General features: G+C 39.4%; 1 protein-coding gene across 3 annotated transcripts in view; it reads left to right on the top strand.

Moving 5' to 3' along the window:
• Positions 1-15,394, top strand: part of slc20a2 (solute carrier family 20 member 2) — a 74,214-nt gene extending 58,820 nt beyond the window's left edge. For 2 of the 3 annotated variants that reach the window (XM_088336800.1, XM_088336802.1), the window contains exons 10-11: positions 1,772-1,856; positions 9,648-15,394. In XM_088336800.1, coding sequence (XP_088192926.1) covers positions 1,772-1,856; positions 9,648-9,812 — 250 coding nt within the window. In that variant the 3' untranslated portion in view covers positions 9,813-15,394. Of the gene's footprint in view, positions 1-1,771; positions 1,857-3,749; positions 3,835-9,647 lie in introns of all 3 variants that reach the window. The other variant, XM_088336803.1, reaches the window with a different exon arrangement.
• The last annotated feature ends 1,035 nt before the right edge of the window (positions 15,395-16,429 follow it).

Raw genomic sequence — 16,429 nt, 5'->3', positions numbered from 1 at the left:
GCAGCCTCTAGCCACCTTAGTGGCATGTGCCGTAGCCAATAGTAATTGTGGCTAGCGTGTTAGCATCTACTTTCTTTTTTTTGTTTAAGGCCATCAAACGAAAATGTTTGGACACACAGGCTTAATGCAAAGGAGACTTTTAAATTGTTAAAGGTGAAGACAATCAATTCATGTCACTCAAAACGACAATAAAATTGTCTGTTTCCTCCTCTAATCTGAAAGCGTGGTGGTAGAAATGACAGCACAATGTGATCAGAATCATTTTGATCTTGTTATAGTGAGTAGCTGTCGCACAGTTTATTATTACTTCCATCTAAGAAAGGCATCCCTCTATTGATTTCAATACAGTGGTACCTCCTTATATGAGCAACTCTACACATGAACATTTCGCTACACAAATTTTTTCGTAGAGAAAAAAAAAAAGTTTACAAGCAGTCCCAGAGGCTACCACTAGAGACTGCTCATCGCCTGTGATTGCTCAGTGCCGGCATCAACTTGTCCAATTTGCGCATGCAAACTGCTACAGGCAAAAAAGTAATACTACCATCAGAACCTTAAAATCACATCTTAAGCTGACAGGGAGCCAAGGCAGGTAAGCTAAGATCGGGGTAATGTGATCAAACTTTCTTGTCTTAGTTAAAAGCTTCGCTGCAGCATTTTGTACCAGCTGAAGGCTCTTGTTTTTGGACTTTGGGAGACCGGAGAATAGTACATTACAGTAATCGAGACAGGAGCTCACAAACACATGAATTATAATTTCCGCATCCGACTGAGACAGCATAGGGCTACCATATAGTTAGATAACATCATGAATTTTGTATTTACTAATGCACCGATAAAAAAGGCGAATGGGGCCTCATTCGTGAAAAATTAAAAATGTGAGCCATATATTTGACAGCAGCCCGACCAGTGTCCTTCGCTAACGAACTATCTCTATGATTGGAAGCCCGACCAGTGTCCTTCGCTAACGAACTATCTCTATGATTGGAAAAGAACAAAGGGAGCCTTCTTCCCACCAATCAACAGTTGGTTTGCTTCAAGACGCCCTTTTTCTTTTGTGATTGGTCAAAATACCATTTTGGGGATTCTGTTTTTGACTTTGACATACAACTTCTTTTTAAAGTAACGGAAAATGTTACTTTCCCTGTTAAATAGCTACTTTTACTATAGAGTAATTCAGTTACTAACTCAGGAAGAAGTAACTGGCTACCAGTGACCGAGACGATCCGGATTAGAGCCGAAATGTGTAAGATTAGAATATTTTTTCAACTTTAATTTCCTCGTATTACATTTCTATACGGCGTGCACTATTTGAAATGGTCAAAAACACGTACAAATTGAATAGTTATGCGATCTCCGTCAACCTTCCATACACGAGCAATTTGGACTAAGAGCACAATCCTGGAACGAATTCAACTCGTATGTAGAGGTACCACTGTATTTGGTTTAGATAAAAGGTAAGAACTGTGATAATCTTAATGGTGATGTGTCACGTGGTTGGAAATATCCATCTCATAATGTTTAGGTATGATGTTTTTGTTTTTCACGTACTTAACAAAACAAGAGCGAGATAAAGCTTCGCCAATCAGATTTTCTGTTATCGTCCGTGTGCGTGTTTTGCATTTTTTAAATAGCAAATGCTTGACTCGCCACGTCGGAATGTGACCGGATGGTGCCGTCTGCAGGCCCCAAACCCCCCCCCTGCGCTGCGGACATTTTCACCCAAAAAATGTGTCTTTGCTCCTCCTCCTCCTCCCTCCCCCCTCCACAGTGGATTCACTATTGAACTGGCGTCCGCACTCACAGTCGTGTTGGCTTCTAATATCGGAATCCCTGTCAGTACCACACACTGCAAGGTATGGCAACCCAGCGGGCCCCCCGTGCACACCCCAAACCTCGTTGCTGGCCCCTCGATGGAAGTCTTTGTCCTTTTGCAGGATTTGTCCAGGGGACGAGGGCACGCACGCACTTCCTCTCCGGCCACCAGTCATTCAGCTCAAAAGCATGTGAGATTGGGATGAACTATCTCAGTTGATTGAATTAAGTGCAAGTGCACTTTTTAAGGCTGATAACAGTTTAATTCAAAATGCGAGTTATGTCTCATATTCTAATTTAAAATGGTAATTCTGGTTGACAAGAGTAAAAAAAAACGAACTGGACAATATCAAATTTATTAAGACACATAGCAAATTTTCCATCCATCCACCCATTATCTTCACCGCTTATCCTCAGTAAGGTTGCAGGGGTGCTGGCGCCCATCCCAGCTATCTTTCGGGCAGTGGGTAGGGGACACCCTGAACTGGTTGCAGGGCACACAGGGACAGACAATTCGCTAGCTCAATCACACCTAGGGACAATTTGGACCGGCCAATTAACCTAACATGCATGTTTTTGGAATGTGGGAGGAAACCGGAGTGCCTGGAGGAAACCCACGCAAGCACGGGGTGAACATGCAAACACCACACAGGAGGTTCGATCTCATGACCTCAGAACTGTGCCACACACGCGCTAACCACTGTGCCGCTGTGCTGCCCAATAGCAAATCATATTTTACCTATATTAGCAGTCAATATCCCATTAACACCACTTTAGAAAATAACATAACTTATGCCATATATCTTCCCCAGTAAAAATGTACATTTTGAATTGAATCATAAGGGACCACAGCAAACCCCGAATAAACAAGTAAATACGGAATTCAATTGCAGCATTCGCTATAATAGGGCTAGTAAATTACGCCCTGTGGGTAGCATACGACCTGCCCAACGAAAATTTTTAAAACATAATCACATAGATGATGGTAACTAAATTACAACCCCCCAAAAAACACCCATTGAAAATACTTTTTTAATGAAGCATTAATAGGTTCCACACTCAAATCCAACATTTAGATAGCTGGATACATTTTTACATCAAGATATTTATATCGATTTATAAATTGGTTCTTAAAACAGGGATTTAGTGCATTACTTTGCTTTATTTCTGTTATTTGATTGAATAATTCCATTTATAAACAAATATCGTTCAGTCAAATAGCCCATGACTCAAAAGGTTTGTATCACCCCTGGACCCTTAGCATGTTATCGCAGCTATAAAATTCTACACATATTTTTGAAACACTTCTTACCAAACCTACACATATAGAATTTTACTCGTCATTGAAACGATTAGTCGACTAATCAGATATTTTTTCTTAGTTTTAGCAGAAGTTGATTTAATTGTAAGGCACTTAGGCCTGAAGGCTACAACATCTAAGTGAGAGACCAGCGTTTGTATTAAATTTAGCAGAAAGAGAGCGAAATTGGCATTCATGTAAAAAGAGGAAAAAATATTCCGTGGCGTGCAGCTGGACCGGCAGCCCCCTTCCAGGATTGCGTGCGGCCCCTCTCCTCTGCCTATTTACAGGAATGTCGGATCCAGACTGGAGCGTATGGGACACCCCCTCCCTCTCCGGGTTCATCCAGGATGACCCCGACCTCTTCCCAAACAGCATGGCGTCTCATCCTGTCTCATTCCTCTCTTCCATTTCTCCTTGTCAGCACTCGCATGGTTTGGCGTGTGGGACCCCCACCCTCCTGTGCTTGGCTGCGATGCAGAACACCCCCATCACCCACCCCTCCGCGTATGCCCACCTGTCACAACTTGTTTTCCGTTTTTTTTACCTTTCCATTCTCTCTCCATGTTTGTCCCTCTCCCTCTCTCTCTCTCCTGCTCTCTCTCTCCCTGCCTGTCCCCATCTGTCTTCACAGCGGATTTTGCATTGAAGTAATGAGTGCGCTAACAGTGCTTGTTGCATCCAATGTGGGCATCCCAATAAGCTCCACCCACTGCAAGGTATCCCACCCTCTGGTCGTGAAGCCGCGCTTAAACAGAGCTCGGCGTAGATGACAGTCCCCAATCACAACTTCAACAGTTGCGGTTTTGCTCTTTTGTGCAGTTTGTCCTCCTGTAAGAGGAATGAGGAGTGAGTACAAAGCGGCAACAAGTTGCATGGGGAAAATCACTTATTACTCAATACTGCCTTCAGCCAAATGGTAGAGAAATATAGATTTATGTTTGAAAATGTGTTTTAATATCTACCTATCTACCCTGGTCATATCCCTCGAGAGGGGTGACCGACAGCAAGATAAACACATACAAAAACAAAGAAAATAAAAAAGGGAAAAAGTAGCTAAAAAAAACCCAAACAAGTTAGGCACCTCGGCACCTAAGTCGGTCATGCTTTCAACCCTCCAGATGAAACGGGACACAAGAAAGTGGCCATGTCGCTCTGGTCAGGGTGACACAACACATTCTTTTGTTCAACAGCAGGGCCTGACGGCTTTCACTGGTTTACCCCTGTTGCATCATACAGGTGCCCTGCCCATCCCTTAGAACGCATCTAAACATCCCACTATCTTTTTACAACACCTCTCCACTCATTCCTATCACCAACAAGAGCTCTAGCTTCCACTATATTTAGACTTCTTTCCTGCAGTGCACTCATTATAAAACAAAATTAAATAGCTAGATTTCAAACAGGATCAAATATGGTATCACACCTGATCAAGTCTGAATGACCTTTTAGCAGAATGGAAATCCAGATAAATATTGGTATAAAAAAATGGTGATATAAAGGGACATTGTGTATTATTTAGAGCCTCTTAGTGGTAAAAAAAAATCATGTATTCCTTAAAAAAAGCAATATTTATTCTAAAAAATAAGCAAAAATACAAGAACTATCTGACAAACATGGATTTAGGCTGAGAAATATGCATTTATTTTGCATAACATGATGATTCGTATTGGTCACTTTGAGTTTGTAATCTTCCTTGTGCTTCTGTAGAATTTGTTTCCGGTTGCACGGCAATACGGCAACATCTACTGGTCACATATCACACAGTGTCCCTCAAATGTTCCTAATACTTAATTGTTCAAAATTTATTTGGTGAGTTAGTTAAAGAAGGTTGATCCATATTTTTTGCATATTATTAATCATTAAATTCGAACATCCTTTATTTGCATAAAAATAAAAATAGATAAAAAAGATATTGTCTCTATTTTATTTCAAGTATCAATTGGTCATTCTTCCAAGGAATGAGCAACTGTAGTGCTAAAGGCTTAGTCTGTTTAATTGGCTTTTTTGTCTTCATTTACTGTTGAGTGGAAGTTGAAATATGACATTTAAGGAGGATTCATTCATTTATACAATCTAAATACAATATTAAATGGTAAATGGTATATGGTTTGGATTTATATAGCGCTTTTCAGGTCAATGAAGACCTCCCAAAGCGCTTTATAATGTCCTTCACACTAGTGAAGAAATAAAAACCAGAGAAAAGTAAAGCTCAAGAATAACCAATAAAAAACAGATTACAGAAATCCTTAAAGTCCAAAACCTAGGAGTGGGCGCGACTAGGAATTTCGATATGGTAAATGGTCCGCATTTATATAGCGGTTTTCAGGTCACTAAAGACCTCCCAAAGCGCTTCACAATGTTCTTCACACTAGGGCTCCATGATCAACCGAAATCTAATAGTGAATGTAGTATTCCATTCAAAAGCGAATTTATTAAAAAAAAGACCTGTATTATAAACAATGTACGACCCAGGAATGGTTTTCCAGATGCTGGTGTGTCAGAACTCAATCAAACATTTACACCTCATAGAAATGGGGTGATATTTTAAAATGATTTGGGGAGTGGGTTGGGTATTTAATGTAAAGAGGAAAGACTGCACAAATGTCAAAACTGGTACTTGATCAAGCACTAATACGTGGATTCATCAACATCGCCACCTCCCTCACTTTAACGTCCCCGTCTCAGGCAAAATGCTTCTCTCTTCCGGTGTTAAGAGTCGTCTTTCTCTGCTTTGATTAATTCAACGATTTGTCCGCGGGGAAGCCGCTCAAGCTGTCGGACTGAGAAGAGCAGACACCGACACACATGAGTCATTTCTTCAGTTAAACGCTATTTAGGAAATAATCAGACACAGTGTTGACAGCTTGAGCGTTTGTCCCCAGTTTGCCTTCGATTGATGAGGGGCCCCTGAGCCGCTTCACGCTGCGATGGTGTGCAATGACTGCCGGCGGGGTTCTCGGCGGTGTCGGGATCACTCGGTTGCCGCCTGATTAAAAGGAAAAACACGTCTCTTTTGGCCTCTGCGTTTTCATCAATGGAGGCGCCCCGTCTTTATTTTGGTGACGCCACCCGCGGTCATTGCACATTCCATAGACGTGACATTGCCACTGTCAATTTGTCTCTTCTGGTTGGTTGTGTGACGCAAAAAATACGCAGGTAAGTGGAAATTGTTATTGTGGAAGTCTGACACGAGCTGCTTGGTTTTATCTAAATTATAATAAATGTATCAGTGTTTCTCAATCTTTTACAGTTTGATCTTTAGTAGACACTTCAAATAAAGAGCAAAGACATCAATGTATTTTGAACTTATAAAGAAGCCAGGGAGAGAAGACTTCAAATGAGGAATTCCAAACGTTTCTACAAGTCCTCCGCTTTATTTTTATTAAATACCCTAGGTTACAAAAGAAGATCCGCCCTAAAGAGTGTGGAACTCAAAAAGCAGCAACTAAGATGTACAGTGTGTCACAAAAGTGAGTACACTCCTCACATTTCTGCAGAGATTTCATCATAGTTTTTAATTTAACAACACTGAAGCAAGGAAGTCTGTCACTAAAGGAAATGGCTTATTGGAAAGATATCCCCTGGTCTGTTGGGACAAAGATGAATTTATTATGCTTAGATGCTGTGAAGCATGTTTGGCGGAAACCAGGTGAGGAGTACAATCGTTTGTGACGTGCCTAACGTCAAGCATGGTGTTGGGAATGTCGAGGTTTGGGGCTGCATGAGTGCAACTGGAGTTGGGGAGTTGCATTTCATTGAGGAAAACATGAACTCAAGCATGTACTGTGCAATATTGGAGCAAGGAATAATCCCCTTTCTATAGAAACTGGGTCACAGGGCGATGTTCCAGCTTGACAATGACCCTAAACTAACCTCTAAGATGACCAAGGGGGTAAGGGTAAAAGGCGATGAACTGTAAAGTATGTCTCGAGATCTAAATCCAATATAACATCTTTGGGGCATCCTCAAGCGAGAATTGGAGAAGCACAATATCTCGAATATCCCCCAGCTCTGTCATAGAGGAGTGGAAGAGCATTCCAGTGGCAATTTGTGGGTGATATCCATGGCCAGAAGGATTAAAGTGGCTTTGTAACATCATATTGGCCACATTAGAGGTAGGATCTTGAGCCCTAACCCGGCCCGACCAGAAGTTCGTGTTTATTTTGGCGGCAAATTGAAGCTTCGGGTTTATTTCGGGCATCAAATCAAGTTAATCTGTCGTGTCGGGCGGATTCGGGCTTATGTACCCGCGACTCGGGTCGGGCTGATTTTTTTAGGCCCGATCTTACCTGTAGGCCACACAAAATATTGAACTTCAGGAACTTTTACTTTAGGGTGTACTCACTTTTGTTACTGGGGGTTTAGCTACTAATGGCTATATTTTGAGTTTTTTGAGGGAGGGAAATTAAATTGACACTGCTATATAAGCTTTGCATAGACTACCTTTTATTGTGTCAAAGCAATGTTTCTTCAGTGTGGTTCAATTAAACATAATGAAATCTCTGCAGAAATGTGAGGGGTGTACTCACTTTTGCGGCAATTTTTTAAAATAGTTTTTTTGCGATCTGCAATGCACGGAAGCCACAAAGTAGCAATGGATTGCACAGTATTCTTAATCTGTTTTTTAAGTTCAACTATCTTTTTATCTTTTTTTTTTTTTACCAGAAAACAAAAAAATAATTCCTCAAATAAGGTGGAAGAAAGGTATTTTTACTTTGTTGTATTTTTTCAACAATATTATGTGCAAGATTTTTACTTTGTGATTTATTATTCTACTATTAACAGCTTAATCCAACAAAATACTTTAGATATATTTCCCTGTACTACATCATGAGCTACAAAATATTAAAAAGAAACAAAATTGTGATGCTGCCACCTACTGTTATGGATGATTGTTAAGTTTTTATTTTATTTTGTATTTTTTGCAAATATCAAATCGTGCTATTTCCTGCAGCATACTAGACAATGTCTCACAGTGTACTGATTGAAAAACACTGGTTTACATACATAGTCATAAAAAAATCAAATGTGATGCATAAAAGAGTTGATTTCAGACTTCCACAATTGTGACATTTTGTCAATGTCCGACCAATTATTTAACCAGCTTGCTCAAACTAACAAGCATGGGGGGGAAAGTTGAAGGTTGCAGGCTGTTATCTTCATTTGATTCCATTTTAAATGCATTTGATGACGTCAAATATCTTTTAGTACATATAAAGAGTAGAGGGTTGTTACACATTTGTGAAGACTACACGTCAGTTCTGACGTCATACTGTCAGGTACCGATTATTGCAAGAGTTTTTCTGCTAGCCCAGATTTTGATCTTTGTTTTAATCAAAGTTTTAAACAGACAAATAATAGAATAAGAAACCTTAACTGCCATTTGGTGCAAAAATACACAAGATAAATATCAACTGTTTTTGACTGCTTGACAATAATTTCTCTATTTAGTATTTAACTTTACCATGAATGTACCAAATTTGTAAGAATGTTTTGGTTGTCAATAAATTGAAATGCTATGTTTTATTGTGATTAAGAGAATACTAGTAAAAATCATGAATAAAATATATTACAATGTCGAGTGAGATAAGAATAACTGTACCCTCTTAAAATTCACAAATACTATCTACATGATTGTAATGTTTAATTATAAATAATATGCTAAAGTAAAAAGCAAAATAAAACAAAAGACAAAGTTTTCACTCAATAAATTATTGTATATTTATTATAACATTTTAAACTGAAATTCACAAGCAAAAATAATTACTATTACTTTGAAAGTCTAAAGTTTACCTTTCCAAAAAGAATCCAGGTTTTTACACATGAAAAAATACTAAAAATATTCTTAAGAAATGAAGTGTCTCCTATTAGTGAAAATAAACTTTTTTTTCTTAAAAAAAATTAAAAATATACTTTGAATAATACTGTAAGCGAAAATACACTAATTGTGTGAATGTGCATTTAAAAAAATGGTCAGCTGTTGTGCTGCTACTGATACCTGAAAAAGCCAAAAACCTTGTGAAAGGCTGAGGAAAAAAAGGAAAAATGGTGCATTTTGGTCAATTTGAGTCTCCGTAGTTTGCATTCTTTAAGCTTTGTAGCACTACACAATACATCTAGTGTCCCTTTAAACAGTAGGTAATATTAAGTGACTCCTAGTGGTACACAAAAACATTAATTTCGTTCAAAATAACATCATAGATTTGAATACTTGGCAAAAAATACAAGAACTATCAATTTGAACTAAGAACTATGTTTATATAAAAACAGTCATAGGTTGAGAAATTTGTGTTTTATGTAGTGGAATCCCTACCTAGAAGTCGCAGCCATATTTGTCTGCATCTTGCTGTTACACTGTGCTCACAGGAACTGGTTTCCAGTCCTCAAATATTACACACTGGGGCTTTAAGGTTGCCAATGAGTTCAAAAACAGCCTGCAGCCTTCTATCATGTCTGATCTTTTTACGCTTTCCATTCTGTGTCACTAACTCTGTTTTTCCTCCCACCTGACCCGCGTGGTCCCTATCAGGTGGGCTCAGTGGTGGCAGTGGGTTGGATCCGCTCCAAGAAGGCAGTGGACTGGCGCCTTTTCCGGAACATCTTCTTGGCCTGGTTCGTCACCGTGCCCGTGGCCGGCCTCTTCAGCGCAGCCGTCATGGCAGTCTTCGTGTACGGCATCCTGCCCTTCGTGTGAGCCGGGAAGAAGCGTCCAAGAGGAGTCCCCAGGACCCGATAGTCGAAAAGGAAAGGCCAGAGAGTTTCTCGCTTGCTAGGTTGGGTGGATGTAAAGGAAGCAGACAAAAATGAAAGGTTGAGGAGGAGGGTTTGCAATCTACAGTCCTGTACATAAAGCTCAACTGATCACAAATTGATCCCCTGAAAATACAAATCATGGTTGAATTATTACTCTAACATATAATACCGTAAATTCTGGACTACAAGTGCATAAATTCAAGGAAGAAACTCGTTTTTGCAGAAATAAACTAATTTACGTCAATTTCCTTCATTTTAAAAAATCAGCAGGGAAATGTCTAGTACAGCAAAGTAACACTTTGTGCCGCAATTAAGACACTGTTAGCAGACTGTGTCCACAGATGTCAATCTCGATGAATTCGCATGCCAGTTAATATTAAAAAAGTGCCATTAATATGTACAAAAACCTTCTTAAAACAATACTGTACTGAATCAAATTCAAAAGCACGTATAATAGTCAAGTCATGTTTATTTGTATAGCCCTTAATCACAAAGAGTCTCAAAGGGCTGCACAGATCAAAGACTATTGCAAACTACAGACTATAATGACACCATCCCCTCATCTAAAACCTACATGAGGGCAAATAATACACATATTATCAACATGAAATATAGGTTATTAGAAATAGAAATTATAGAAATCCAGCCCAACCCAGGCCCACGGGTTTTAAATCCCGACCCAGCCCGAGTCTGACCAATTGACTTGATTTGCAGGACCAAGCCCGTAAAAAAATCTAAATTTCACATTTTATTTGTTAGAGGACTTGGGAGGAGGAAAGTCGATTTATCATAACCTTTTTAAAGCCTGTCTTATGTAACAAAATCCAAGTTAAACAATACTGTATAAACATTTATATTCTTTTTATTTTTTGTGTCTGCAAAGGTCAACCGACAATTTTTTCTTCTGTTTTTTTTTTTCTATAGAGTTGACGTGAAAACTTTAAGGCAGGTTGAAAATTGGGCCATAAATCATACCAGCAGTATGTTCTTAAGAATGTAGTGCGGCACTTTAAGAGAGAGAGAAGCAGAGGGACAAAGAAGAACAATGACGGGTGGATAATAAACACAGGAGGAGTTCTTTGAAATATTTTTCTCTTTTTACAACGCATGCGGGTTTTTTTTTTCTCTCTTTTTAGGTTATTATCCACAGTATACAGCTTTAGAAACATTTTCCAAACTCAAATTGACTTAAAAAAATCACAACAGCCTGTACACATGGCGAGTCATGCAACTGATCTTAAGCTCTCCCATCCCTTGCGCACATGACAAAGTGAGAGGAGACCAAATATGCTATTAATACATAACAATATACATAAATGCTTCGAATTTTTCTACTTAGTAGTGTACGCTGATTGAATATTTTCCTGTTTCCGCACGTGACTAATTACTGGGTATATTTTTCCTATCGGGTTGAAAACTGTTAGGTTGTTAATCAGTCCGTGTATTCCTTCTAGGTTAATAACCAGTGTCGCCATGTATATTGATTTATAGTAAGCCGCAGCGTTTCAAATGTAGAAAAATTAGCGGCATGTGGTCCGGAATTTACGGTACATCCAAATAATTTTATCCGATTTTGGTGGGACTGGGATTGCTCAACCAACCGATTTCATTTGGAGGTGGTGACCATGACGGAGGGCCAATCAGACCGTCTGCTTCTATATTTTCGATCATGACGCCGTACACAAAAAAAACAAAAACAAAAAAACACGACAGAGTTGATTTGTGTGTGTGTCTATGGATTTTGAATTGATGTACTATACCGTAAATCTGTACTGTAAATACCGACCTTCAAAAGAGTTTTGAGGGCACGCGTTGGGAAAAGCGGGTGGATCATGTTCTGTTGTATTTTTTGAAACTTTCGGGAAATGGGTTACTCTCTGCACCTTTTTCATCAGAGTATGTTCCATCGCGATATTTTTACGAGAAATTTTTATCAGAAAGCCAGGAAAAAATGGGTTGTCATTGCAAGGCGGGCCCACTAGGTGGTGTGAGCGAGCCGTTTAGCTGCTAGCCAACTGCCGATTGAATCAAAAGAGGACCTGTGTTAGCTGCTAACTTTTTGGCGGCTATTTGAAAAAAATGTCACCGTGCCAAAGTCAACTACAGTAATCCCTCGCTGTATCGCGGGGTACTTTCCGCGAATTTTGATGGTGCGTCGTGTTCCGGATTCTGATTGGCTCAACAGTCGCCCCGCCCCTTTTTCTGCTTATGTCTGCCTTTGCGTCTATGACGTTGCAGTTTCACACGAATGTGAAACGGCTTGGCGAACCTACATTACATATGCGCAAATATTTTCTCTCAACCAAGAAAAGCACCAAAAGGCAGAGGAAGATGCTTTCTATCGCCAACAAAGTTGGACTTCTCGATCTGCTAAATTTAATCTAGAGTCGCATGCGGCTCCCTGGCGCTTTTTCAAAAACCTTTGATAATGGAAAAATATATCGTTTTCGTAGGACAAATGGGACACATTCTCAACCTTTTCCGATTAATATAGATACAGTATCCCGGTCCATTCCTTCTGAGGCTTATATAAGGCTTTTAATTTGTGTGCAGCTCCAGACATACATATATTATTTCTTTGGTCCAATATGGCTCTCTTTAAACATTTTGGGTTGTCGACTCCTGCCTTAATGTGGTTTTCCATAATGTCCACATGATGGCGACAAAGTATCATGTAAGGTAAAAACGAAGTGTCCTAAAATCAGCTTCGCCTCCTAGTGCAAAAGATTATTTTTTAGAGTTATACATTTGAAAATACAGAAGTTATTTGTTTAAAAAATGTTTATATAGTAAAATACTGTCATGAACCAGAAACAGAGACCGGACCCAGTAGCGTTCGTTTACTCAGTTTTATTGATAAAGAGGAAGAGCAGGGCTTGCTTCCACGATCCGATGGTTGACGAACAAGGGTAGCAGGTGGCTGGAAACGCGGAAGTGGCACTTCCGTGTCGAGCGAGGATAATCGTAGACTTGCAGGAATACTGGTCGTTAGCCGGGACGGGAGATCAAGGACAGTATCGAGTTCAAAAACAAAGTCGGCAACGGGTGTCAGGCAGGAAGCGGGGCAAAACAGGTCGGATGTCGGGATGGCAGAATAGGGCAGAATCGGGTCCGGAAACAGGTCGGCAACGGGTATCAGGCAGGAGAAAACAGGGCAGGAATAATGTCTGAAAGTATAAGCTTGCCTAGCTGGGAGCATCGGTTCGCAACGATCTGACGGCTTCCTCTTGAAAGCCGGGGGTTTAAGAAAAGTCTCTTAGCCAATGAACTCTCAGGGCTGTTGGCGCCAATTGAGCAGTCGCAGGTGCCTTGAATCGTTGTTAAAGGTGTGGTGCGTCATTTGAGGTGTCCTTAAAGAGGTGAGAATCGAATATTTGCTCTATTAGGTATGTGTTAGCGATACCCAATGGAGTTCAAAGAGCCTTTGTGATTTGTTTTTGCACCTGCTTTTATCAGAACTGTTCGGAACTCAACATATTAGGAAGCAGGAAAGTGGAGAGTCGGAGCGTTCATTCATGCTCGTCCTCGCGGGTTTCTGTTAGTGTAGCATGAAAATGGTGAAAGTAAGAAAAGGACCGTTTCAAAGACAGTCTAAACGTCAATCATTATTAATAAATAAAAAAAAGGTTTCTACTTTGCTGGTGTTGACTATCGCAGGACCTGTTCAGAACACCCGCGAAAAACGAGGGATTACTGTATTTTTATTTTCATTGCCATGACGACTTCAAAAGCTATAAGGTGCGGCCGGAAGCCAAAAACGACACAAAAATTGCTCATATCTGCCTTTTTCTTCATTTTTTTTTCTCTTTTTTTTTTTCCTCTTATTTCGGTCTCACTGTGCTGGAAAGAAATGCCTCATCGTGTCATATCGAAACCATAGTAAAGTAGTAAGAATATGCAGAGCTTAGCGTATTTTGTGTCGCTCTTACGACTCCTATAGCAACTAGAAAGACGTCACCAGCTTCTTAACCGCGTCGCGTGACCCGTAAAGAACAAAACGAGGACAAAATGGAGGTTTTTCTTTCCTCTCTACCTGCTTTTTTTGTGAACAAATGTGTAAACGCTAACGTGGTAGCCAATTGCCTTTTGTAACGCCGTGTTTCTTTTCTGTTTTTCGATGATCTGTGCTGTTTACATTGTAAGCTAGCGGCGAGTGTCGGGGCCATAAACAAAAACAATCGTTTTTTTTTTTTTCTAAAGTCATTTTTCAAGATTATTGGTGGATATTTTGGATATGTGAATTTGCACATGTGATCGGTAAGATTTTCGAAAGTATGCAACTTTAATCACACGATTTTGTGAAATCAAATGGGAGTATCTCGGTTATCCTGATTGAAATTGCTCGGCTTCAATGGAAAATAAACGTGACAATTTATTCTTGTAATATTACTTTCATTTTTGAAATACTGTATAAAGTTATGATCATTGTTACTAATTGTATCTCGCAAATGGCTTTAAAAGGGACATGGTGTATTATTTAGCGCCTCCTAGTGGTAGGAAAACTTTGTTCCTTTAAAAAAAAAAAACGGTATTGATTTGAAAAATAAGCTAAAATACATGAACTATCATTATTAAAACATTCATTCAAAAAAATACTTTTAGCTACCCTTAAAAATCTTCTTTCCTTCATTTTTTGCTTTTACCTTTTTCATTCTTGGTTTTCCCGTTATTTTCCTACTTTTTTTCTTTATTCGTTTTCCTTTTTTCTTTCCCTTTTCCCTTTGTTTTCCCACTTTTTCTTCTTTGGTCCTTTCCTTTTATTGTTCATTTTTTCTCTTCTCCGTTTTTCATTATTTTTCTTCCCTTTTCCTGGTTTTTCCCCTCTTTTCTCTATTCCCTTTTCTTCTCATCTCTTTCTTTTTCCTTTCTCTTGCTTTTTTCTTATTTTTGTTTTTGCCTTTTTTCTTCTTCTTTTATTTGTACTCATTTATTTTCATTTTTCACCAGAAAAGGTGTGGTCAAAAAAGAGAAATTTTGATTTTTGGTCACATTGAGTCGCCGTAGTTTAGAATTTTGTCCTTTTTATTACTTGGTTTAGACATTTAGTGGACAGATATGTCCCATTAAAACTAAGCCAATGCAAAAACTTTGAAAGGGACATTTTGCATTATTTAGCGCCTCCTAGTGGTAAAAACGTCATTGTAAAAAAACAATCTATATTGATTTAAAGAATTAAGAAAATATGCCTGGAATATCATATAAACATGGATTTAATTTACATACTATGAGCCTCACCTAAAGAGAGCTGACCTAGCCACCATATTGCTGCTACGGGTACCCAAAACCCTCCAAAAGGTTGAAAAACGGTGCGGTTTGGTCACTTCAAGCCTCCATAGTTTGTATTCAAGCTCTTATTAGCCTTTGTTTTCGACTTCAAGGCATGATACAGAAACATCTCGTGGTTAAATAATACACACGGTCCCTTCAAGTGATTTTTATTTTGTCCGTTTGGCCCCAAAACTCCTCGCTAGTATCCAACAATCCATATCACGACCGGAAAACAAATGTCAATTTGCCTCACTATGCCAACGAACGTGATCACACGAACTAGCAAGAGAAAAAAATGTGTTATTTTTGTAGCTGGTTGCAGCCAACGTTAACAATCCCCGCGCCACTTTGAGAGTTTAACAAGAGACCTATCATCTAAACAATATATTTTTCTACAATATTTTAACTGGGGGGGACATGCGTGGGCTGCTTATAGTTTTCAAAGGAAATTTCTCATGTTGGTGTTTTGATTTTGCGGACGACAGTGATTGCTTACTCCTTTTCCCTTCTGTTCGTGAAATGGCACGGGCCTTGCGGCCTTATTGCTAGCGCTAGCCCAGGGGTCGGGAATCTATGGCTCAAGAGCTATATATGGCTTATTATTTTTTCTATATTATTAACTGTATTGCTTCAGATAAAACCAATTTGAGCACGTGCAAAGCCGGAACGACACTGAACTTCTGTTGGGTTCTTTTTGGTACATATAAGGCAGTCTTACCTCTCTAGTTCACAGTCTAGGTGTCACAACAAGAGACCCTGTTTCGACTGTACATCGCTAAAGAATCCTGTATATGCAAGCTTATTAAACAATGTATGTTTACTGTTGAGGTACAACAATGAAAACCCACAGAACAAACTGTAAACACCCAGAAAACTCTGATTGGGTGTGCGGTAGGAATGGGGGGAGCTATACAAACCGCACGCGCACTCCTCCCCTTTGCTCAGCGCCGTCTGCATCGAAGGTAAATTCGTTGCAGTATTTCGGGACATTTTTACTGAAGAATTTTGCTTGCACTTTGTCAAAAATGAACCTCAACTCTCAAGTAAACTGAGGAGGGAGACAAATTTTATGTGGTACATTGATATAGGAAACAGGCTTTGGCATTATTATTCCATAGAGTCTATGGAATTATTAAACGTCATTCCGTGAAATAAAATGCGTTCAAGAATTTTTGTCTTGAGAGCGTGTTTGGCGGTTTTGTAGAATTTTGTCTTGATATATATGGTGTGGCTCTCCAAAAATATATATATATACTTCTATGGCTCAAAGAGGTTCCCGATCCCTGCGTT

This window comes from Urocampus carinirostris, chromosome 5, assembly GCF_059441175.1.
Source record: "Urocampus carinirostris isolate Australia breed hairy pipefish chromosome 5, RoL_Ucar_1.0, whole genome shotgun sequence".
In the NCBI taxonomy this organism is placed as follows: domain Eukaryota; kingdom Metazoa; phylum Chordata; class Actinopteri; order Syngnathiformes; family Syngnathidae; genus Urocampus; species Urocampus carinirostris.
Note: the sequence above shows the minus strand (reverse complement) of the source record. Positions and strands in the feature narration are given on the sequence as shown.